The 26,056-nt window shown below is 36.9% G+C and overlaps 1 protein-coding gene and 2 long non-coding RNA genes across 3 annotated transcripts in view; 2 read left to right on the top strand and 1 right to left on the bottom strand.

Annotated features, from left to right (window-relative positions):
- LOC127647267 (uncharacterized) overlaps positions 1 to 21,593 on the bottom strand; it is a 255,840-nt gene extending 234,247 nt beyond the window's left edge. The window contains exons 1-2 of the long non-coding RNA XR_007971032.1: positions 21,187 to 21,593; positions 19,610 to 19,685 (exon numbers count right to left, since the gene is read on the bottom strand). This is a non-coding gene — a long non-coding RNA (uncharacterized LOC127647267). The remainder of the gene's footprint in view (positions 1 to 19,609; positions 19,686 to 21,186) is intronic.
- Positions 1 to 25,462, top strand: part of LOC127647268 (uncharacterized) — a 133,873-nt gene extending 108,411 nt beyond the window's left edge. The window contains exon 2 of the long non-coding RNA XR_007971033.1: positions 25,089 to 25,462. This is a non-coding gene — a long non-coding RNA (uncharacterized LOC127647268). The remainder of the gene's footprint in view (positions 1 to 25,088) is intronic.
- LOC127647264 (butyrophilin subfamily 1 member A1-like) lies at positions 1,048 to 25,462 on the top strand. The gene is made up of 9 exons (XM_052131412.1): positions 1,048 to 1,176; positions 1,429 to 1,503; positions 3,143 to 3,493; positions 3,639 to 3,911; positions 6,787 to 6,894; positions 10,993 to 11,025; positions 12,231 to 12,275; positions 12,384 to 12,410; positions 24,054 to 25,462. The coding sequence occupies exons 2-9, from the start codon at positions 1,446 to 1,448 to the stop codon at positions 24,599 to 24,601; spliced, it is 1,443 nt and encodes a 480-aa protein (XP_051987372.1). The 5' UTR covers positions 1,048 to 1,176; positions 1,429 to 1,445; the 3' UTR covers positions 24,602 to 25,462.
- Positions 25,463 to 26,056: the final 594 nt, after the last annotated feature.

Raw genomic sequence — 26,056 nt, 5'->3', positions numbered from 1 at the left:
TGTTCTAGGTTCTGGTGCTCAGTGCTCTGTAGCGCTGGTCAAAAGGCAACAGTTCAAAAAGGTAGTGGTCCAGGTGAGTGGCATCCAGAGTGATTTTTCAAGCCCTTTTCCCTCATTTTGAAAGTGTACAGTTCTTGAAGGTATGACAGGGGACAACCAATAATCCACTCAGTCTTCTGATGTCCGATTTGGTAGCTGAACCAAACCAGACAGATACTGAAGTGCAGAGAACAGACTCAGCGACTGCTGAGTATAGAACTGGATTAGTAGCGCCTGTGGCAGGTTGAAATTCCTTTAACTGGCAAAAGAAGTACAACCTCTGCTGGGCCCTTTTCACAATGGAGTCAATGTGGGTCTCCCACTTCAGGTCCTGTGAGATGGTAGTGTCCAGGAACCTGAATGACTCAATTGCTGCCACAGTGTTGTTAATTAATTAAACATGAGTAGTGCCATAAAATATATTTAAGTGCAGGTACTGTAGGCTGCTTTTACAATGTAACATTAAAAATGCTTCATTCTGTTTTGTGTAAGTTGTAAAACCTGGTCAGTGTTAGAGAACGGCCAATGTACTTATAAATCAAATTCACGTGGGACATTTAACAAAAGTAAAGTCTGCAATAGTTGTATTGTGAGATTTATCATTGAAGCTCAATAGATATGAAATATCAACAGTGCACTGCTGCAGGTTAAGTGTGTTTGATCTGTTGTTCAGGAGCTGAGACAATCGAAAGGGAAAAACATATTATTAAGGGGCAAATTATTACGTTGAAATCAGTCCCAATAATGCCAAAAACACGATTTATTGTTTTAATCAGCTGACAGCCATATAATGTAGAAATAAATGCCTTCCCATGAATAAATCTCTGCATGTAGATACGCTGAACGCTGTTACTGGAAACACCTGAGCCACTCAGCAGAATGTGGAAGCAGTTGTGCAAGTAAATAATACTTTCTTTAATCTGCCCAACTCTGACGTCCACAGCACACAGAGAATGTTTCAGCCCACTGTTTCTCATCTAGAAGGGAGGAGCTGTGACATCACTTCAAGTGAAAAGAGAAAGTAAATCTAAACAGGAAGGTCTAATGCTGGATTCTTACAATGTTCTTGCAAGAACGTAATATTAACAGAGTTTATTCAGAGACTCACAATTATTAACACTTAATACTGAGTTTAAGGTAAGTTGTGGACTAATTGAGATTGAGAAGTTGAGAAAGATTTTTCCTGAACAGTGTACGTCAGACATGAATGTCATTTGAGGGCAGGTAGATGTTTTCAACATTTAGATTGAATGTAATTGTTTTTTAATGTTAAATAATTTAAACACTAGACTAACCAGTTTTCTTTTAAAAGAAAGTGATTGAAGTTGACTGTGTGAAAAAGGCAAAGGTAATATTGTAATATATATATATATATTTTTGTCTTTATAGCATTTGTATCTTCAGAGATGAAGATAATTTATATGACTCTACTGATCATCTGTGGAATAACAGATTCAAGATCAGGTAATTTATTTTTTGCATTTCATATAGAGATGTTTACAGTAGTTGGATATGGAAGAGCTGATGTGGGGGAGAACAGAGCTTACATAGATAAAAGTGAAACAAGGAAGTGTTTTTCAGGAAGGATATGTCTCTAGTGCAGGGTTATGAAAAATACATTAAAGAAATGTAGCATAATGAAGGGAAAAATGATAATTATTTAATGTTCTTTTGTCATAAATCTCCAGAACAGATTGAATTTGACAGATTGAATTCACCCACACATGAAATCTCTCTCCATTTACTCATCCTCATATTGTTCCAATCCCGTATTTCTTTCATGAAACACAAAAGGAGATGTTAGGTAGCAACTTTATTCTGCTCTTTTCAATACAATCAAAGCATATAGTGACCTGGAGCTGTTAAGCTCTAAAAAGTTTAGTTAAAAAAGTACCATAAGATGAAACAGCATTGGTGTGTCCAGACGTTATTCATTGGGGTGGCCGATGTGGGGCATGAAGAATAATCAAATATTTCACATACATCATAATTTAAGTGAATAATCAACAACCGCAAAAAACATGTGGCAGATTACGAATAACATGCACTTTCAATTATATTTTGTAATATATTTTGTGATTAGTCTATTTTGTACATAAATTTAGTGAATGTGAGAACTAGAATTTTCCTCTTTCAATACATTTTCAATCACTGTATTTTAATGCATTTTTGTTTAGTATCTACCATTAATTTATTCATGTGACCCTTTCTCTAATTAAAGTTTTTTGTATGGATTGTAAAATATTAGTGATATTCTACCTTATCTAAAACTACTACCTCAACTAAATTTATCAGACCTGCTTAATTGTTTACAAGTAAAGGGTGCACTTCTGTGTCACGTAACTGACACGCATGTTCATTATGCTCCATTTTCAAGGGCTCATCTATTCCCTAATCCCTTCGAAGGCTTTACCCTGCAGAGTGAGAGCTTTGGAAGGTTGAAGGGCTCAAACATACTGATTATTTTAAATGCACTTTAACTAAACACATGAAAGCAGAATAAAAGTCATTCAAATGACTCCAGTGGTTTAATAAATGTCTTATGAAGTGATCCATTTAGTTTTGGGTGAGAACAGTCCTTTTTTAATATAAATCTCCACTTTCACATTCTCCTTCCTGTGTTTTTGGCTATTTGCATTCTTAGTGAATATCGCCACCTACTGGGCTTTGAGAAGCATTTTAGGAAAAAGGACGTAAATATTGATCTGTTTCTCTCCCACACCTATCATATTTCTTCTGAAGACATGAATTTAACCACTGAAGTATGGCTTCAAAGTTTTGGTACCTAAAATCAAGATGTAGAACTCTTAAATTTTCCATTTTCATTAAAAATCATCATTGGAAATCATAAAATAAAGTTATTAGTCTTGAGGCCCACAGTGAGCAAGCCAAAGGTGACTGTTGTCAGGAACCTAAAACTCCATGAGATGTTGGTTAATGGAGATGAAATGGGGAAAACCAATTAATAAATTAAAATGTGCATGTCTGCAATTCTACTAAAGACCTATTCAGGTCTTTAGTAGAATTGATTTTAATATTAGATTTCTGGACTTCAGGCGCCTTTACGATAAGTTTTGACAATTTTGTCTTTCTCTTCTAACAGAGCAGTATAATGTAGTTGGACCCACTGATCCTGTTCTTGCTGTGGCTGGTGAAGATGTGATTCTGCCCTGTTACATCAAACCCAACAGCAGTGCTGTGGACATGAGAGTGGAGTGGTTTAGACTTGATTTACAAGACTCAGTTGTGCATCTCTATCAGGAGCATAAAGACACAAACACATATCAAAGTCAGTCTTACAGAGGGAGAACACAACTGTTCAAACAAGAACTACAGAGAGGAAACACATCACTCAAACTCTCAACAGTTCAACTCTCTGATGAAGGACTTTATAAGTGTTTCATTCAGTCTGAATCCTGGCATGATGACATCACTGTTAATGTCACATTTGAAGGTGAGCAAACCAGCATTGAGAGTTATGATACATGTTTTGTATTTGATGCTGTTCTATAATGTTTTTGGTGCTGGTCAGTAAAAAATGAACACAAAGAGACAGAACAAAAACAACGTTATCTGTTTTTCAATGTTGATCTCTGTAGCTGTTGGATCTCCTCCACTGATCACAATAGATGGGTTTGATCATTCTGGAGGGGTTCATCTACAGTGTGAATCCAAAGGCTGGTCCCTTGAACCTGAGCTTGTGTGGCTGGACCGTGAAGGAGTCACTTTGAAATCTGAAGCTACAGACACACACAGAGACACAGACGGATTCAGAGTGAAACACACCATCACTGTATATAATAGTGACAGCAAATATCACTGCAGAGTCAAACTGAGACATCACATGCTGGAGACAGAGATTATTACCTCCAGTAAGTACTGAAACTGCTTTTGCATTTATTCAGGATCTGAATTATATTTCTGTTTGTGTTCTGGCTGGAAGTCTATTGTAGACTTACAATCTCATCAGATCATCCCTAAATTAATGTCAATCTTCAAACCATGCAGGTCTAAAGTTATGAAAACATTTTGACAAATCAAATGATTTGTCATTTTACACAACAATAAATGTAATGCTGAAAATACCAAACAGAAACTACTTGTCACAATGTATTGGTGTATTGAAATCACACTTGGGAGATGTCTTTGCCATCCTGCTTTGAGGAGACATTGGTATTACGGGTACAGAACCTCTATTGATCAAGAAATATAAATAAATAAATAATGCTATTTATACTTTTTGTGAATTTTGTATAATTTGGCCTTGAGTCCAGAAGCATCACCACTGAGTTTCTGAGTGGGTGGCCCAAGATAAATGATCATTTGCATGAGATCTGTAAACTTATTTATTTACAACTTTAACTTTTTGCTAATTGTTTCCATGTTTTAGGACATTTACTCATTTTAAAAGATAAATCAACAATATTCCAGTTTGAGTACATTTGAGCTCTAGAAAGAATTAAGAGACCGTTTCAAATGTTCAGTTTCTCTGTTTTTACTATTTATATTAAGGTGAATGCCACTTCAGCCGCCTCAGCGTCGCTCCTTCTTCCCATGGGATTGAGGACGACCGGCTGGCGATGAAGGCGATCCGGCTTCACAACCCTTGTGGTGTATTTGCCGCACATTACCTCCCCTAGACTGGGCAGGGTGTGGGTCTTCCCTCCTGAAAGAATAGGAAATTAGAGGACCCCCGGCGCAGTTCCTCAGCCTCCGGCCCGCCTCAGCCCCGGCATGCCAGAGCTTGTTGTATATTACAACAAATAAACTTCATTGTAATATATGATATTTGGATATTTGGTTATAACATCATTTTATTTAAAAAAAAAAACAGTAATGTAAAGAGGCTGGAGTGTAAAAGTATTAGGAGTTTTGAGAAAAAACTTTATCATCCAAAATGATTTATTTCAGTGTAGATTATTTGCAGTGTAATGCATTACTGAGTAATGAATTACTGTATTTGAATTACTTTTTCATTGGAAAAAAGTAAAGTATGGTATTACTCTTAATTTTTCAGTAATTTAATTAGTTCTGATACTTTATTGTGTTAAATATTTGACAGACTCTAGAACAATTCTATATAAAACAAAAGTGAAATTAAAATAGAAATTTAACGTCCATCCATCTTCAACCGCTTGTCCGAAGTCGGGTCGCGGGGGCAGCTGCCGAGCCACATTAACCAGCTCTGACTGGGGGACCCCGAGGTGTTCCCAGGCCAGTGTGGAGATGTAATCTCTCCACCTAATCCTGGGTCTTCCCGAGGCCTCCTCCCAGCTGGATGTGCCTGAAACACCTCCCTAGGGAGGCGGCCAGGGGGCATCCTTACCAGATGCCCAAACCACCTCAACTGACTCCTTTCGACGCAAAGGAGCAGCGGCTCTACTCCAAGCTCCCCACGGATGTTGACGCTGCCCCATAAATTCTTTGACCAGTTTATTAATAATTTATTTGACTTTATATGATTTATTTGAAAGAATTAAAAGAACAGTTTAATGTCCATCCTTGTATTTTTCATCTGGTCGAGGTTGATCAGGGTTTTAGAAAGTAATTATAATAAGTAATGCTAGATAAAGTTACTTTTCAGATAGAGTAATTAGTACAGTGATCTAATTACACTGTAAAAGATGTAAATAGTAGTTAGTAATTCTAAAGGGGGTTCAAGGGAAAAGAGGAGGCGAGAACCGGCTTGACAATATAAATAATATTTTAATGAGGAACTTAAGCAAAAGACACAAAAACACAGATGATGGACATGTCCGTAAACGATCTCTCTGTCACACCACCGTCCGCAGTCGGCCCTTATCCCTCTCGGAGGTTTGATTAGCCTGATAAGGGACCGGGTGTGTAGAATCACAATCCGGCCCCGCCCTCCGCCGTGCCACAGTAATTAATTACTTTTAGAGTAACTGACTCAACACTTCTTATTTGTGCCATCCTGAGCTGCTTTTGATGCAACAAAATAGTTCAAATGAATAAAATTAATAATCAATTCATTATTTTTTTATCTTAGAAAATAAAGTGGATGAGTCTTAAAGCATTTTAACATTATTTAATTCAGCATATTTTGTCAGCTCAATCTATTTTTGATATGTTTTACAGTGTAAATATCTTATACAGTTATAATGAGAGTGGTCTGGTTTTGCTTTTTGAGCTTTTGTTGTTTTGAAAGCTTTGGTGCTGACATTACCTCGCCCAACAGTTCCTGGTTCAAGGCCAGTGAGCTTTTGATTATTGGTGGAACAGGGACATACAACAATAATTGGGTGGACTCGAATGCTAAATGGGTGGCACCGGCCCACCCAGCCACACCCGTGGCTCTGCCAGTGATTGAATCTGGTGTCTTTTAGATTAATTGGCTCATACAGATTTGAAGGATATTCAGTGTTCAATGTCAGCCATATTGCCCATCAGATATTCCTTAAATAATGTATTGTACTCATTTAGTGTATTGATTTAAAACCTGTTAAGTGCTATTATGAGCCTTGGGTTAACATGAACAGTGTTTGGACAGCCCCACAGTGGTTGGGGAAAACATAAAGTTTTTAAAATGTTTATTTTATTTATTCATTTAAATGTACTCAGTATAGCATCCAAGGCATCTAAAGAGAGCAAAATTAAATTTCCTAAAAAATAAATATTTTAAAAAATTTTCAACCAATATATATAAATATTTTTACTTGAATCAAATTGAATGTTTGACTGGACATAAAGTGCTCAAAGTTCTGAATCACAGTTTTTGTTTTCCAGGTAAAATGTTAAATTCTTTGAGGCTGTTTGTCATCTGGACTTCAGTTGCAGTTGTGTTCAGTGTGATTGCTGTAATACTGATTGCAGCTCTTATTCATAAACACAGAGGTAAAATTTTTGTATGTTTCCCATATAACATGTAATGAATGTAAGTAGGGGAGAGCTTGGCTAGTTGCAACAGTTTTTACTGCAGTGAATTTATCTACAAGGTTTAACCACCTTGACCTTTTTTCAAGTCAAGTGGTTTTTATTGTCGTTCAACCATATACAGTTAGTACAGTACAGAGTTTGACGAGACAACGTTCCTCCAGGACCATGGTGCTACATAAAACAACATAGTGCAAATACAGAACCACATGAGATTACACAGACTAAATAACATACCTATATAAAGTGCACGTGCAAACGGGTGCAACAAGTACAGGACAGTACAATAAATTACTAACAGTGAACAGGACAATAGACACAGTGAGAGACAGTGCAGCGCCGACCAGTACACAGCAGTGCAAAAGATGACAGTTTCTAAAAATGCCAAATGTAAACATAACATACTATAAGATAGTGTTCTATGCACATAGCAGTTATTGAGGTAACAGACAGATATAAAGTGACAGTAATTAAAGTGCAACTCAAGACACGTGTGTGTGTGTTAGTCCAGTCTTGAGGAGTCTGATGGCTTTGGGGAAGAAGTTGTTACACAGTCAGTCTTCAGTACTTTTTGCCAGGCGGCAGGAGGGTGAAGAGTTTGTGTGAGGGGTGTGTGGGGTCATCCACAATGCTGTTTCTATTGACAAGAGCACTGAGAACAAATGAATGGCCACTGTTTGTGATTAATTTAATCCCAGTAGCCATCTGTTTATTTCAAGTCAAGTAAAGGGGTTTTTATTGTCGTTTCATCCATATACAGTATTTATTAAAGTTGCTTTACCACATGCTTTGAAATTAATAGACGGCAGTCATGAAATAAGCCCACAATACAAAAAACATAATTTCTGTGCACAAAGATGTTTTAAATTAAAAATAAATACACATATATGTGTTTTGTGCGTAGTTTTGCACGCAGCTAGTGTCATCTTGCCTCTTATATATATACAGTGGGTACGGAAAGTATTCAGACCCCCTTACATTTTTCACTCTTTGTTATATTGCAGCCATTTGCTAAAATCATTTAAGTTCATTTTTTTTCCTCATTATTATACACACAGCACCCCATATTGACAGAAAAACACAGAATTGTTGACATTTTTGCACATTTATTAAAAAAGAAAAACTGAAATATCACATGGTCCTAAGTATTCAGACCCTTTGCTGTGACACTCATATATTTAACTCAGGTGCTGTCCATTTCTTCTGATCATCCTTGAGATGGTTCTACACCTTCAATTGAGTCCAGCTGTGTTTGATTATACTGATTGGACTTGATTAGGAAAGCCAAACACCTGTCTATATAAGACTTTACAGCTCACAGTGCATGTCAGAGCAAATGAGAATCATGAGGTCAAAGGAACTGCCTGAATCGCTCAGAGACAGAATTGTGGCAAGGCACAGATCTGGCCAAGGTTACAAAAACATTTCTGCTGCCCTTAAGGTTCATAAGAGCACAGTGGCCTCCATAATCCTTAAATGGAAGACGTTTGGGACGACCAGAACCCTTCCTAGAGCAAACTGAGCTATCGGGGGAGAAGAGCCTTGGCCAGTCAGTCGGGAGATGGGAGAAAGTTGTAGTAAGTCAACCATCACTGCAGCCATCCACCAGTCGGGGCTTTATGGCAGAGTGGCCCGACGGAAGCCTCTCCTCAGTGCAAGACACATGAAAGCCCACATGGAGTTTGCTAAAATACACCTGAAGGACTCCAAGATGGTGATAAATAAGATTCTGTGGTCTGATGAGACCAAGATAGAACTTTTTGGCCTTAATTCTAAGCGGTATGTGTGGAGAAAACCAGGCACTGCTCATCACCTGTCCAATACAGTCTCAACAGTGAAGCATGGTGGTGGCAGCATCATGCTGTGGGGGTGTTTTTCAGCTGCAGGGACAGGACGACTGGTTGCAATCAAGGGAAAGATGAATGCGGCCAAGTACAGGGATATCCTGGACGAAAACCTTCTCCAGAGTGCTCTGGACCTCAGACTGGGCCGAATGTTCACCTTCCAACAAGACAAAGACCCTAAGCACACCGCTAAAATAAGGAAGGAGTGGCTTCACAACAACTCCGTCACTGTTCTTGAATGGCCAGCCAGAGCCCTGACCCAATTGAGCATCTCTGGAGAGACCTGAAAATGACTGTCCACAAACGTTTACCATCCAACCTGACAGAACTGGAGAGGATCTGCGAGGAGGAATGGCAGAGCATACCCAAATCCAGATGTGAAAAACTTGTTGCATCTTTCCCAAAAAGATTAGATCAAAAGGGTGCTTCTACTAAATACTGAACAAAGGGTCTGAATACTTAGGACCATGTGATATTTCAGTTTTTCTTTTTTAATAAATGTGCAAAAATGTCAACAATTCTGTGTTTTTCTGTCAATATGGGGTGCTGTGTGTACAATAATGAGGAAAAAAAATGAACTTAAATGATTTTAGCAAATGGCTGCAATATAACAAAGAGTGAAAAATGTAAGGGGTCTGAATACTTTCCGTACCCACTGTATATATAAATGTGTGTGTGTGTGTGTGTGTGTGTTCTGTCTTTGATAATAACTGAAAATAGGTGGAATTACAGAACGCAGCAAGGCATTTAGTGAACCTGTTGAGAGGTACCCTGAAAAAAGGTCCATCTAACGTTAATGTTGAAGGGAACGTTAGTGTTTCACAAAATGTTAAGTGTAGATATCTAGATGTCAGATAGTTCCCAGCTTGTTAGTGTGGTACTGCAAGGGCCATCCACTACTCATCAGCCTCTACATGAATTCATTAATGTAGATGAAATGCGGCTTAGCGAGGAAGCCAGTCAGGCCCTGGGACTCTTGGGGATAGGAAAGCACAGCAGGTGCAGCAGAATAAGGCCAGATTAGGAAATTAAGTGTACATTATTAAATTATTACATAAGTGTATTATTACACGCCTCTCTGAAATGTTTGATTCTGAACACGGGGAAAGAATAAATTCGCTGTTGCTGAAGTTCAAAGAAATAATCGAAGATTAATCAAATATCAAAATAATAATTAGTTGCAGCCCTAATTATATTAGATTTTACAGCAACTGACAAAAACACTGTCTAACAATACATTAGATTTACAATATGAGAACAGGAGAACGCAAGAGAGTCCATTTTAACTTATTAACTTTATTAAGTTATTCATTCTTTATGAATTTAATTAACATACACTGAATGTAATTATAATGAAGTAGAATTTATATATTTATAATGAAGCAGAATTTATATATTTATTGTTACGAATGAGGCAGCGAGGAGAGAGGATCTATATGCAGGTACTTTATTATGCAAAATAAAACAAACACAAAAGGAAACACCCTCGATGGGGAAACAAACATAAACAAAGAACTCGGGCAGGGAAACACAGACCAGGCTAACAACGTTCAACGTTCAACAAGGGAATGGAGAACAAACAGGGTTTATATACACTGGAGACATGAAGACAAACTACAATCAGGTGAGCACAATGACACAGGGCTGGCAGTGATGAGTGCTGGGGATCATGGGAGGTGTAGTCTTGAGGCAGGAGACTAGTGAAACACAGGGCGGACAACAAAACGTGACATGGAATATGAATAGTGACGAGTGAAACAGAAAACACGGAACAGACAACCAGGGATCGTGATATTTATAATGAAGCAGAATTTATATATTTATAATGAAGAAGAATTTATATATTTATAATGAAGTAGAATTTATATATTTATAATGAAGAAGAATTTATATATTTATAATGAAGTAGAATTTATTGATTTATAATGAAGTAGAATTTATATATTTATAATGAAGAAGAATTTATATATTTATAATGAAGAAGAATTTATATATTTATAATGAAGTAGAATTTATATATTTATAATGAAGAAGAATTTATATATTTATAATGAAGTAGAATTTATTGATTTATAATTAAGTAGAATTTATATATTTATAATAAAGTAGAATTTATAGATTTATAATGAAGTTTAATGGATCATATTTGATTTCACTGATTTTCAGATGTATAAACTGTCTGATGTCTTCTTGTTTTTTATATTTCCTTCATTAGATTTAAACAGAGAGAAGATGAAAAATCAAGAAGGTGATTTTTATATGACTATTAATTAATTAATCATGAATTCTAAAGTCTGTTGTAATCCACAAAATATTTAATTAACACACACTGAATGTAATTATAATGAAGTAGAATTTATATATTTATAATGAAGTAGAATTTATATATTTATAATGAAGAAGAATTTATATATTTATAATGAAGTAGAATTTATATATTTATAATGAAGAAGAATTTATAGATTTATAATGAAGTAGAATTTATATATTTATAATGAAGAAGAATTTATAGATTTATAATGAAGTAGAATTTATATATTTATAATGAAGTAGAATTTATTGATTTATAATGAAGTAGAATTTATATATTTATAATGAAGTAGAATTTATATATTTATAATGAAGAAGAATTTATAGATTTATAATGAAGTAGAATTTATATATTTATAATGAAGTAGAATTTATAGATTTATAATGAAGTAGAATTTATATATTTATAATGAAGTAGAATTTATTGATTTATAATGAAGTAGAATTTATATATTTATAATGAAGTAGAATTTATATATTTATAATGAAGTAGAATTTATATATTTATAATGAAGTAGAATTTATTGATTTATAATGAAGTAGAATTTATATATTTATAATGAAGTAGAATTTATAGATTTATAATGAAGAAGAATTTATATATTTATAATGAAGTAGAATTTATATATTTATAATGAAGAAGAATTTATAGATTTATAATGAAGTAGAATATATATATTTATAATGAAGTAGAATTTATAGATTTATAATGAAGTAGAATTTATATATTTATAATGAAGCAGAATTTATATATTTATAATGAAGCAGAATTTATATATTTATAATGAAGTAGAATTTATATATTTATAATTAACTAGAATGGATCATATTTGATTTCACTGATTTTCAGATGTATAAAATCTAATATAATCTTGTATGTAATGTATATAATCTTTTATAATTGATTCATTAGATTTAAACAACGAGAAAAGGAGAAATCAAGAAAGTGTTTTTATTCACACAATATTTAAATAAAAAAAAAAAACTGTGTATCATATAAACACATGACTCAAAATTAAGGGCTTGAAGATGTTGCCATTTGGGTTTTAATTTGTCTTTTATGTTTGAATCTGTTGTTACTTTGTGCAGTGAAACAAAGATGTAATTTAATGTTGTTTTCTCCTTATTCTGAACTTCCTCCAGAACACAGTCGACTTTTACAGAGACAGAAGATCATTGTCCCATATGGTGAATTTGTTTTAATGACTCTATATTTAATTATTCATCTCATTATTGATCTGAAGAGGAATTCTGTCATGATCTCTGTTTAACTCCAAACTTTCTGTCTGTATTTAGTGTTCACACTTTTCAGAAAACATGCAGGTGAGTAAACAGTAAACATGCAGGTGAGTAAACAGTAAACATGCAGCTGAGTAAACAGTAAACATGCAGGTGAGTAAACAGTAAACATGCAGGTGAGTAAACAGTAAACATGCAGGTGAGTAAACAGTAAACATGCAGATGAGTAAACAGTAAACATGCAGATGATTAAACAGTAAACATGCAGGTGATTAAACAGTAAACATGCAGATGAGTAAACAGTAAACATGCAGATGAGTAAACAGTAAACATGCAGGTGATTAAACAGTGAACATGCAGATGAGTAAACAGTAAACATGCAGATGATTAAACAGTAAACATGCAGGTGAGTAAACAGTAAACATGCAGATGAGTAAACAGTAAACATGCAGATGATTAAACAGTAAACATGCAGGTGATTAAACAGTAAACATGCAGATGAGTAAACAGTAAACATGCAGATGAGTAAACAGTAAACATGCAGGTGATTAAACAGTAAACATGCAGATGAGTAAACAGTAAACATGCAGATGATTAAACAGTAAACATGCAGGTGAGTAAACAGTAAACATGCAGATGATTAAACAGTAAACATAATGAAATGATATAAAATAAATAACTGATCTCAGATTAAACATAAATGATTGTAACAGCTGTTCAGTATATAAGGATCTCAATATCAATGGAATGGTTATGGGTAATCATACACCATCAATAGTTCAATGTTCTGTAAAATACTGATCAGTGTCTTTTATTATTTGTCAAATCTCTCCAGGGAAAAAAATAATTAGTTATCCAATTTGTAAATTTAATGAAGCAGGACTGGTGGATGAAAGAAAGGAAATGATCCTCTTCTTTATGAGTTGTTGTTCCAGTGTAGGGTTTGTGTGTCTCGCCATCAAATGTGAAATTTCAGCTCACAGAAGTAACACAAACCGTAAAACCAAGAAAAAACCTGAACACAGACCAGAGCAATCATTTAGTGGATTCAAGAATAATTTCACATAAAGTCATTTAGGTAGAAATAACCAAATTAAACTATTATATATACAGATTAAAATGGCATTTTTACATTATAATCATGTACCTCTATATTAATCGTTGTTCTCTGACACGTGTCAACTGCAATGAACAAGGTTCACTACGACCACATTTATAACCACTTGGATTAATCGAAATACAATAATGAAAAGGGAATAAACACTATGTTTACTTTGTAACGGGTATTTAGCCCGTCTTGTAGGGAAATTTGTTAGTGCTGCCCTGGAAGACTGAATAACGAAAGGATCTTAGTCCCGCTTTCAGTGCTTTTTAGGGATGCACCGAAATAAAAATTCTGGGCTGAAACCGAAAATCCAGGATGCACTTGGCCGAAAACCGAAACTTACTTTTTTTGTACCTATTTTTTTTTTTTTGTGTATAATTGTATTCATTTTATACTTTTTCATAAATTTCATGAATTTAATGAATCTGAATTGAAAAACTACAAACCAATAAAATAAACACTTTTATTGAAAGTAACGCACCAAAATCGGACAAAAATATATTAAAACTATATTAAATATTATTCTTCATTCAGTTCTGTAAAAATCTAATTTTAAAGATTTTATTAACAATTATCCAAATAATGTAAAGTTTTAGAAAACTATTATATGCAAAAAAACAGTCAAGTAATGAACTTAGCTAGCATCTTTCAAAAAGTTTAAATATGCAACAGTAATTTTTATTAAAACAAAAGGCAGAACGCAGAATGGCAGAGGGCCTCTATTCCACTGATCTATATACACTCACCTAAAGGATTATTAGGAACACCTGTTCAATTTCTCATTAATGCAATTATCTAATCATCCAATCACATGGCAGTTGCTTCAATGCATTTAGGGGTGTGGTCCTGGTCAAGACAATCTCCTGAACTCCAAACTGAATGTCAGAATGGGAAAGAAAGGTGATTTAAGCAATTTTGAGCGTGGCATGGTTGTTGGTGCCAGACGGGCCGGTCTGAGTATTTCACAATCTGCTCAGTTACTGGGATTTTCACGCACAACCATTTCTAGGGTTTACAAAGAATGGTGTGAAAAGGGAAAAACATCCAGTATGCGGCAGTCCTGTGGGTGAAAATGCCTTGTTGATGCTAGAGGTCAGAGGAGAATGGGCCGACTGATTCAAGCTGATAGAAGAGCAACTTTGACTGAAATAACCACTCGTTACAACCGAGGTATGCAGCAAAGCATTTGTGAAGCCACAACACGCACAACCTTGAGGCGGATGGGCTACAACAGCAGAAGACCCCACCGGGTACCACTCATCTCCACTACAAATAGGAAAAAGAGGCTACAATTTGCAAGAGCTCACCAAAATTGGACAGTTGAAGACTGGAAAAATGTTGTCTGGTCTGATGAGTCTCGATTTCTGTTGAGACATTCAGATGGTAGAGTCAGAATTTGGCGTAAACAGAATGAGAACATGTACGCATCCTCTGATGGCTACTTCCAGCAGGATAATGCAGCATGTCACAAAGCTCAAATCATTTCAAATTGGTTTCTTGAACATGACAATGAGTTCACTGTACTAAAATGGCCCCCACAGTCACCAGATCTCAACCCAATAGAGCATCTTTGGGATGTGGTGGAACGGAGCTTCGTGCCCTGGATGTGCATCCCACAAATCTCCATCAACTGCAAGATGCTATCCTATCAATATGGGCCAACATTTCTAAAGAATGCTTTCAGCACCTTGTTGAATCAATGCCACGTAGAATTAAGGCAGTTCTGAAGGCAAAAGGGGTCAAACACAGTATTAGTATGGTGTTCCTAATAATCCTTTAGGTGAGTGTATAACTATAATATATAATTATATATATATAGATCAGTGCTCTATTCTGTTTATGTAAACGTATTGTACACTTTAAGTGAACATTACTGTGCAAAACAGCAGTAATTGAACTAAATCCAAAGGCAACTTTTATTTAAGTACAAGTGACCGGTTTCTCTTCAAGAACAAAAGTTGCTAAACTTTCTGACAGTCTCTCCTGTCAGAAAGCTCATCAAGAACATGAGATGCTGCACTGAACAGTCTCTCACTCTCTGTGCTGGTGCAGATAAATACCTGTGCACAATCCGCACAAGCAAAGGAAAGGAAAGCAGTCTTTGTTTATGCGACCGTAGTCAAACTGCGGTCAAGCCAGCCGCCACTTCGAAATGAGCGGTCAAACTAGCCGCACCTATATTTCGCGGTGCGCGTATACACTGGTTATTGCGGTATGACCGTCAGAACTAAAACAGGTTAAATTCCTGCGAAGGCAATTTCACATTCATTCATTTATTATGTCTGTCAGAAAGAAAGAAAGATTTTAGCACACCTCACAACCTGTCACTGCATGATATATTGAATTCCAAAATAAGAGCCCCCCCCCAAAACTCATATATTACCTTTTTTGTCCAAACATTCAGAAAATCATAAAAATAAAAGTCCTAGCTTCCACAGACCAATTTCACCTCAGATGGGGGAGGTGTGGGTCTTCTCAAGGTGTGGGTCCCCCAGTCAGAGCTGGTTAATGTGGCTCGGGATAGGGAAGTTTGGGGCCCCCTGCTGGAGCAGCTGCCCCCCAACCCCCGACCCGACTTCGGATAAGCGGTTGGATGGATGGATGGATGGAGAAAATAATATCCATCACAAAACTGATGGGGAGAAACACAAGAATCAGAATAACGAACACATGCAAAAATAAATTGAGTAGCTACTTCAGCACCACGGACAGCATAATTGATTTGTATAGAGCACTTTTGAGGCTTCAAAGTTATTAGGCATGGTCAAGGATACCAATATGTGTTTATTATATGTGATGTTTTGTGAGTAAAAGTCAGAAAGAGAGAAGAAAGCTTCCAATAGGGACACAGAGAAATACATTTGCATAATGATCTTCCCACCCTCATCCGAATGCAGAATCCCTGACAGCATTCAAAAGACAACTGAAGACTCATCTCTTCCATGAGTAAAAAACTTTCCTTCTCCTTTAAATCCTCCCTTTTCTGGTTTTTGCTACTCTGAGCAATGTCTGAACTTTGTATTTTGAGCACTTCTTGCATTGTTCTTGCCTCTTCACGATGACTCGCTTGCTTTAGTCCTCAGTTGTAAGTCACTTTGGATAAAAGCGTCTGCTAAATGACTAAATGTAAATGTAAATGTAAATAAGGAAGAAACATTGAAAGCAGTGTTACACCGATCTTCGACAGACAAACAGTCCTTGAGGCAACATGGGCGATTACAATACTTGTTTAAAGTACATAATTTTATGTGAGTCAAAAAGATGTAAATGTATTCACATGCCAGTTACATATCACAATGACATCTATATTGCCCAAATTAATGTCCACCACAGAGAGATTTGTGTCAACTAATATTTTCAATGGATAGACACAAGCACAAAGGGAATAGGAATAAAAGTCTCTTCTGGGCATTGTTCACAACTGAGAGGTAATAATTGTCCAACTTGAGATCATGAAAGACACTGCGACGGTGCAGTTTACATCATCTGCACTGGCTTGGGCACTGTTGTGACTGAAACAGAAAAACAGGGAAATTAATGTTATTACTCATCAATTACAGAAAACAGAAGTCTTTAAAGGCAATTTATTTTGTAAAACAACATCAGAATGTCCTGAAACATTGTAGTTGACACCGTGAGAAGGTGTCCTCTCCATCTGAGTTGAAATTGGTCTGTGGTAAAAGGTAATGAGTTTTGGGGGGCTCTTATTTTGGAAGACAACATCAGAATGTCCTGAAACATTGTAGTTCACACCTTGAGAAGGTGTCCTCCCCATATGAGGTGAAATTGGTCTGTGGAAGCTAGGACTTTTATTTTTATGATTTTCTGAATGTATGGACAAAAAATGAAATATATGAGTTTTGGGGGGGCTCTTATTTTGGAATTCAATATATCATGCAGTGACAGGTTGTAAGGTGTGCTAAAATCTTTCTTTTCGTTCTGTCTTTCTTTCTGACAGACAGACAGACAGAATAAATGAATGAATGTGAAATTGCCTTCACAGAAATTTAACCGGTTTTTAGTTCTGACGGTCATACCGCAATAAACAGTGTATACGCGCACCGCGAAATATATGTGCGGCTAGTTTGACTGCTCATTTCGAAGTGGCGGCTGGCTTGACCGCAGTGTAGTCAAGGGGATTGTCGCTTCTGGCAATGGGTAGTTCAGCTAGATACGTCTCAGGTTGTGTTGTAGCAGCGCTAGTTGTGGCACTGCTGTGGATCGGGGCGCTTTCCTGTAGAATCTCTTGCTGTACTCTGTGTGTATATATAGATCTTGAAAGTTCTGCTGAACAAACACTGCAGATCGCAAATGTGATGTCCTTATCAGAAACTTTGAAGAATTTCCACAACGCTGACATGATCGGCCTTTGTTTGGTAGCGCCGTGATGAGAGCTAGATGGATCCAGAGTGAAATCTGAGCACTGAGGGGCGGGGCGAGGAGGTATATATTTTCGGCTCATATTTTCGGCCTTTTTTCTCTTTCGGCCAAAAACCGAAAGTGCCATTTTCGGCGGCCGAAATTTCGGTGCATTCCTAGTGCTTTTAGTCTCGTTACACACTAAATGTATGTTGTGTCCTACCTTATTGTGAAGTGACACTACAGACCGGAAAGGGTAGGCTTCGGGTAGTGTAATGTCATACAGTGGCTCCCTGAAGTGTAAACGTATAGTGAGACACAGTCTAATATACTCCTCCCTCCCCGAGCCTAATAAAGTAGGTGAGACGCCCCCACTCCCTGACACCCCTCAACAAAAGATACACTGTAGACAAGTACAAAATTATAACAATATTTATTTTCCTTTAAATATTCTATTTTCTTAAATCAAGTATTATTCTAGTCTGAATAATCAATTAAATAAAATAAAAAAACTAATACAAATTAAAGGGATACTCCAGCTGTGGGAAGATGAATGTGTATTTAATAGTGGTCATTTATGTAGTAGAAATGTGAAATTATTTTTGAATTTGAAGCATTCTAGACTGAGAAAAGGCAAAAAATGTATTTTTTACTCATGTGGCTGAAAGACAACAACTCCCAGAATGCACTTGCTTTGCCGCACTTACGAGGCCACTCCCAAACCATGCCTGTCGCATACATGAAAATATAACAATAGCTCAGCTGACTACTGCGGGAACAACATTGTGATTATGCCAGGTGTCCAAACTCTGTACATTACGTCTTAGTAACAAAAAGAAATACAAAACAAATACTCACTTTACACTAAGCCGTCCATTTGTCCCTGCAGGCTTTGGCTGGCGTTTCCAATTTATCTTTGGGATCCTGAAATAAGTTTCCAGGACCCCTCTGTCCATGTGTGGTACAAAACTTGGGTGCTCAGTTACACATGCTAGTGGTGCAGTTTCATCAGCGGATTCAGCGATCTCATGCAGAAGAAAATGGCATCGCTGAAATTCGCGACAGCAATAGGACTCTCTATCTGTTTGCATAGACGCACAGTGAGAGCACTGACACCACCAGTTCGCCCCAGCTCGAGTCTGGCCGGGCTCTCCCCTGCTGCTTGGCCGCCTCTTGTTCCTCCATCTCCCGCAACTGTTCGTCTTACAAACACATCACATTTGAAAACAACATACACAATGAAATCTCACTTCAAAATGAGCAGTTGGATGAAATGTTGTTAAATGTTCTCTCACAGTTCACTTCACCTTCTGTAGTTCACTTGACCTCTCACAGTTCACTTCACCTTCTGTAGTTCGCTTGAACACTCACAGTTCACTTCACCTCCTGTAGTTCACTTGAACTCTCACAGTTCACTTCACCTCCTGTAGTTCACTTGAACTCTCACAGTTCACTTCACCTTCTGTAGTTCACTGAACACTCACAGTTCACTTCACCTCCTGTAGTTCACTTGAACTCTCACAGTTCACTTCACCTCCTGTAGTTCACTTGACCTCTCACAGTTCACTTCACCTTCTGTAGTTCGCTTGAACACTCACAGTTCACTTCACCTCCTGTAGTTCACTTGAACTCTCACAGTTCACTTCACCTCCTGTAGTTCACTTGAACTCTCACAGTTCACTTCACCTCCTGTAGTTCACTTGAACTCTCACAGTTCACTTCACCTTCTGTAGTTCACTTGAACTCTCACAGTTCACTTCACCTCCTGTAGTTCACTTCACCTCCTGTAGTTCACTTGAACTCTCACAGTTCACTTCACCTTCTGTAGTTCACTTGAACTCTCACAGTTCACTTCACCTCCTGTAGTTCACTTGAACTCTCACAGTTCACTTCACCTCCTGTAGTTCACTTGAACTCTCACAGTTCACTTCACCTTCTGTAGTTCACTTGAACTCTCACAGTTCACTTCACCTTCTGTAGTTCACTTGAACTCTCACAGTTCACTTCACCTCCTGTAGTTCACTTGAACTCTCACAGTTCACTTCACCTTCTGTAGTTCACTTGAACTCTCACAGTTCACTTCACCTTCTGTAGTTCACTTGAACTCTCACAGTTCACTTCACCTTCTGTAGTTCACTTGAACTCTCACAGTTCACTTCACCTTCTGTAGTTCACTTGAACTCTCACAGTTCACTTCACCTCCTGTAGTTCACTTGAACTCTCACAGTTCACTTCACCTTCTGTAGTTCACTTGAACACTCACAGTTCACTTCACCTTCTGTAGTTCACTTGAACTCTCACAGTTCAATTCACCTTCTGTAGTTCACTTCACCTCCTGTAGTTCACTTGAACTCTCACAGTTCACTTCACCTCCTGTAGTTCACTTGAACTCTCACAGTTCACTTCACCTCCTGTAGTTCACTTGAACACTCACAGTTCACTTCACCTTCTGTAGTTCACTTGAACGCTCACAGTTCACTTCACCTCCTGTAGTTCACATGAACGCTCACAGTTCACTTCACCTTCTGTAGTTCACTTGAACTCTCACAGTTCACTTCACCTCCTGTAGTTCACTTGACCTCTCACAGTTCACTTCACCTCCTGTAGTTCACTTGACCTCTCACAGTTCACTTCACCTCCTGTAGTTCACTTGAACACTCACAGTTCACTTCACCTTCTGTAGTTCACTTGAACTCTCACAGTTCACTTCACCTCCTGTAGTTCACTTGAACACTCACAGTTCACTTCACCTTCTGTAGTTCACTTGAACACTCACAGTTCACTTCACCTTCTGTAGTTCACTTGAACTCTCACAGTTCACTTCACCTCCTGTAGTTCACTTGAACACTCACAGTTCACTTCACCTTCTGTAGTTCACTTGAACTCTCACAGTTCACTTCACCTTCTGTAGTTCACTTGAACTCTCACAGTTCACTTCACCTTCTGTAGTTCACTTGAACTCTCACAGTTCACTTCACCTCCTGTAGTTCACTTGACCTCTCACAGTTCACTTCACCTTCTGTAGTTCACTTGAACTCTCACAGTTCACTTCACCTCCTGTAGTTCACTTGAACACTCACAGTTCACTTCACCTTCTGTAGTTCACTTGAACTCTCACAGTTCACTTCACCTCCTGTAGTTCACTTGAACTCTCACAGTTCACTTCACCTTCTGTAGTTCACTTGAACTCTCACAGTTCACTTCACCTTCTGTAGTTCGCTTGAACTCTCACAGTTCACTTCACCTCCTGTAGTTCCCTTGAACACTCACAGTTCACTTCACCTTCTGTAGTTCACTTGACCTCTCACAGTTCACTTCACCTCCTGTAGTTCACTTGAACTCTCACAGTTCACTTCACCTTCTGTAGTTCACTTGAACACTCACAGTTCACTTCACCTTCTGTAGTTCACTTGACCTCTCACAGTTCACTTCACCTCCTGTAGTTCACTTGAACTCTCACAGTTCACTTCACCTTCTGTAGTTCACTTGAACTCTCACAGTTCACTTCACCTTCTGTAGTTCACTTGAACTCTCACAGTTCACTTCACCTCCTGTAGTTCACTTGAACTCTCACAGTTCACTTCACCTCCTGTAGTTCACTTGAACTCTCACAGTTCACTTCACCTTCTGTAGTTCACTTGAACTCTCACAGTTCACTTCACCTTCTGTAGTTCACTTGACCTCTCACAGTTCACTTCACCTCCTGTAGTTCACTTGAACTCTCACAGTTCACTTCACCTCCTGTAGTTCACTTGAACTCTCACAGTTCACTTCACCTTCTGTAGTTCACTTGAACTCTCACAGTTCACTTCACCTTCTGTATTTCACTTGAACACTCACAGTTCACTTCAACTTCTGTAGTTCACTTGAACTCTCACAGTTCACTTCACCTTCTGTAGTTCACTTGAACACTCACAGTTCACTTCAACTTCTGTAGTTCACTTGAACCCTCACAGTTCACTTCACCTTCTGTAGTTCACTTGAACTCTCACAGTTCACTTCACCTTCTGTAGTTCACTTGAACTCTCACAGTTCACTTCACCTCCTGTAGTTCACTTGAACACTCACAGTTCACTTCACCTTCTGTAGTTCACTTGAACTCTCACAGTTCACCTTTTATCAGTTCAATAATCAAAAATGAATAAATTGGAAAAAATACCAGTCTGCAGAACGATGAGTAGTGATGAGTTGTCTTGATGTAGCGTGCATTGAAATAAACTTGAAATAGCATTGGGGAAGAGGCTAACTTTAAAGTTCACTCAACTTCATAGAAATGTCCAAAAATAAAATATATATTAAAATGAAATCAAACTGGAACTTCACCACCAAGGAGATTAATCAAACCGGAGATGTCAGTGTGGATGGTAGGGAAAAATAATAATAATAAAAAAAATATATATATATATATATATATATATATATATATATATATATATATATATATATATATATATATCAGAGTTTCCGCTAGAAAATGGTGCCGGTCAGAGGTTTCGTTTTACGGACATTTTGATGATATGCCGGTCAAATATATCGCCTCTTAATTAGTCAAGTTGAGGAAAACTGAGGCAGTCTATGTAACTTAAAAAATGACATAATCAGGCCGTATAGAATGCAACATATTATTATTAGCTTAACTTTCAAATAGACGGAAAAAAAACATGAACGTCCGATTGGCATCAATCAACGCCAATTGTTTTTTACTGTGGTTTCACACACATTCACTTTTTGAAACATTGAGGCACGGATGTACCTAATACAAATAAATAAAACATCTCCATTTAACTAGCAGATCATTCATTTAGTCCGTTATTAAATAAGAGATCTAGCGCTAAATCTGTTGTTCTGTTGTTTTTGAAATCAAGCTGAGCGCTCGTGTCCGCTGCTATCAGTTGCATGGACGACGCGCTTCGCGAGTTGCGCAATCTTCACGGACGCGCGTTTCAATCTATCGCCGTTGCGGAGACTCTCTATTAATTCCGGTGAAATCACAAAATAAAATGCACACAAACGTGTCCCTGCTTGATATAGACTGTAACCATGCACTGATGAACATAGGCTATTCAGTTTTGATGATAGAGAAAAAAAACTGCACGAATGCGCGGATTAGAAGCACTGATCTATCTATAATGAGATGTTCCTGATTCACCATCGTCTGGCCTCTGAAAAAAGCTTTTAAAGCTAGTCTGCCTGGGCCTGGCCATATTTGAAACGTCTCACTCAATCGTTATATATAACCCTTTGCAGGTGTTTAGCTGATTAGAGTGTGACACTTTGAGCTACAATACTGAACCTTTTCACAATATTCTAATTTTCTGAGATTCTGAATTTGGGGTTTTCATAAGCTGTAAGCCATAATCATCAAAATTATATCAAATAAAGGCTTGAAATATCTTACTTTGCTTGTAATGAGTCTATATAATATATTAGTTTCACCTTTTAAGTTGAATTACTGAAATTAATGAACTTTTGCACGATATTCTAATTTTTCGAGTTTGACCTGTACTTTATCTCTCTCCCGCTGTATCGCGGGGCGCGTGATGATCAAGAGCTCTCATTGGTCAAATCGCTAATCAACGAAATATCTTAAATCGACTTCATTTTAATTTTCTTTAATAACTTTTACATTTCTTTTCACCTTTATGAGGGAAATATGATGTTAATAAATAATGAATTAATGAAACTTAATTCCTTTCAATTACCCATTATTTAACCAGGGTTACACATGCAGATGAGTAAACAGTAAACATGCAGATGAGTAAACAGTAAACATGCAGATGAGTAAACAGTAAACATGCAGATGAGTAAACAGTAAACATGCAGATGAGTAAACAGTAAATATGTCATAAAGTGTTTCAGAGCTGCAGGTTTCTGAATTTATCTTGATGTTTGATCACTGCGATGAAAATTTTTACAGAAAATCATTTTTTGTATCAGTTTGGTAGAAAGGGAACAGAAATATCTGCAACACAATATAAATCTACACAAACATGTCTAACTGTAAATACAAATACAAACAAAAGAAACTTAGAACAATGTATTTATTCTCACATGTTCAGTTGTGATCTCTCTGATATCTGCAATGTTTTGATTGTTGTGTTCATGTTTATCCTTTATGTCTGTCACCTGTGTTAAGTTATTCTCTTGTTGTTGTAACTCTTAGTGTTGTTTTGATTTAGTGATTTATCTAATTAATGTCTCCATGAGGTGTTTTATTATTGTTGTTGTTACACATCATTAAAGCAGAATAATCTTTTTAACAGTGACTGTGACTCTGAATCCTGATTCAGCTCATCCACGTCTCACTGTGTCTGATGACGGGAAACAAGTGAGAGACGGAAACACACGATCAACAGAAGTGAACGACAGAGAAAAAGAGCAAAGTGACACATTTGATGAATATCTTGCTGTCCTGGGAAAGGAAGGATTCTCCTCAGGGTGTTTTTACTTTGAGGTGCAGGTGACGGGGCAAACTGACTGGTTTTTAGGAGTCATCAGAGAATCCATTAACAGGAAGGGGTTTTATTATCTGAATCCTGAGAACGGATACTGGACTGTGCAGATGAGATATGGGGAATATTGGGCTTGTGATTCTCAGCATGACTCTCTTTCCCTGAGTGTGGAGCCGCAGAGGGTGGGTGTGTTTGTGGATTATGAGGGGGGTCTGGTCTCCTTTTATGATGTGGAGGACAGGTCTCATATCTACTCTTTCACTGGTCAGTCTTTCACTGAGAAACTCTACCCAGTTGTTGGTTTAGGTTATTATCAGAATGTAAACTCTGCACCACTGATCATCTGTAATGATTTCTAATGAGATTAATTTACAGATGAATGTATTTACAACAGCAAAGATGACAAAATAAAATAATTATTCACTCTCAGACATAAATACACAGTTTAAAGTACAAACCTGCCATTAGATTATTTACCCTTATTTTGGTGCCATATGTGTTTGAACAAAAACAAAAAGGTAATTTTTTTCTTCTTCCCCCTCAGAGGAACAAAAATATAATTGTACATTTAAAGGTACACAAAAGATATTTAGGGTAGAATTTTGTACCCAAAATGAGTAATACATTTTATCAATCATGATGTTGATTGGACATGAATAACAAATCTTTAAAATGCAAAACAAATGAATACATTAAATAAAGCAAATAAAATGAGTACATCAAATAAAAATAGAATAAATGTTGAATGTTATAAGTAAATATCTTGTATTAACTGAAACTAAGATTAAGTTTAATGCTAAAATCTCAATCAAGACGAAGTAAAATAAACTGTGGAGAGGTCACGAGGTCTGAGAGTGAAGCAGAAAGCCCAAGAGAGAGTTGAGCAGATATTATATTATAATTTATAGCCCAAAACATGCATGTCATATTCCCTTAAACAGATCAGATGTTTTGTCTGGATTCCCCTGATGTTAGTAATTATCTCTTATCACAAAATAGTGATTAAAAATGTCTGTTTGTTTCTTCAAGGTGCAACAATAGACCTTACACATATAGCAGAACTGTAATGACCCTGTGGTGTTTTGTGTGTGTAACATTGTAGTTTTCTATCTGTGTTTGTGTGTTGTGAGATACTTCCTGATTGGCTGCTATTCAAGTATAGAAAATGATCTGCAAGTATGTGCAGAATTAGCAGCAATAATAAAAGGCATTTTGATGTGGCTTGCTTGTGTTTCACAAATGTGTTCAGTTTCATTGACTATTTCAGTGAACACTTCTGGAGATGCCACTAGGTGGCGACAAATGAGCGTCTTAAGTGTAATGAGTGAGTCATTGAATCATTTTGATGGTCATGACCAAAATCTGGCAAGAGACTTTATAGTATTTAACCATTATAAGAACAAAGCAGATCTTTAATTTCCGTTCAGTTTTGTGAAATGAGTATCAATAATTTCCATGCCTTCTCCATTCTTAAAAATTGCATGTCAAATCTACTGACTTCATCAGACAAGAACAAAGCAGATCTACTGTATCATTTTCTTACAGTATTCAGAAAGACTGCAGGATTTAATCTCAGGGCACGCACAGAAATCAAACAATGTTACATTTTCTCTTCACAGCTTACAGTTCATTGAGTTGCAGTTGTTTGTATCGTGATAAATACATGAAGTGTGACAATAAAATATATTTTAATATCATAAGCATTAAAGTCAGAGCACAAATGATGAGGAGACAGATGTTCACCTTAATCACTGTGTATTGATGGTAGATGAATGGACCACAGATGTAAATTCAGTGATGTACATAAGGATGGT

Source organism: Xyrauchen texanus, chromosome 8 (assembly GCF_025860055.1).
Source record: "Xyrauchen texanus isolate HMW12.3.18 chromosome 8, RBS_HiC_50CHRs, whole genome shotgun sequence".
NCBI classification, from domain to species: Eukaryota; Metazoa; Chordata; class Actinopteri; order Cypriniformes; family Catostomidae; genus Xyrauchen; species Xyrauchen texanus.
Note: the sequence above shows the minus strand (reverse complement) of the source record. Positions and strands in the feature narration are given on the sequence as shown.

Bases quoted from the DNA above. Each gene is read 5' to 3' on its own strand.
- LOC127647264 (XM_052131412.1), top strand. From the start codon at position 1,446: ATGAAGATAATTTATATGACTCTACTGATCATCTGTGGAATAACAGAT. The intron at 1,504-3,142 runs GTAATTTATTTT...CTCTTCTAACAG, and splicing joins AATAACAGATTCAAGATCAG to AGCAGTATAATGTAGTTGGA. The intron at 12,411-24,053 runs GTGAGTAAACAG...TCTTTTTAACAG, and splicing joins ACTTTTCAGAAAACATGCAG to TGACTGTGACTCTGAATCCT.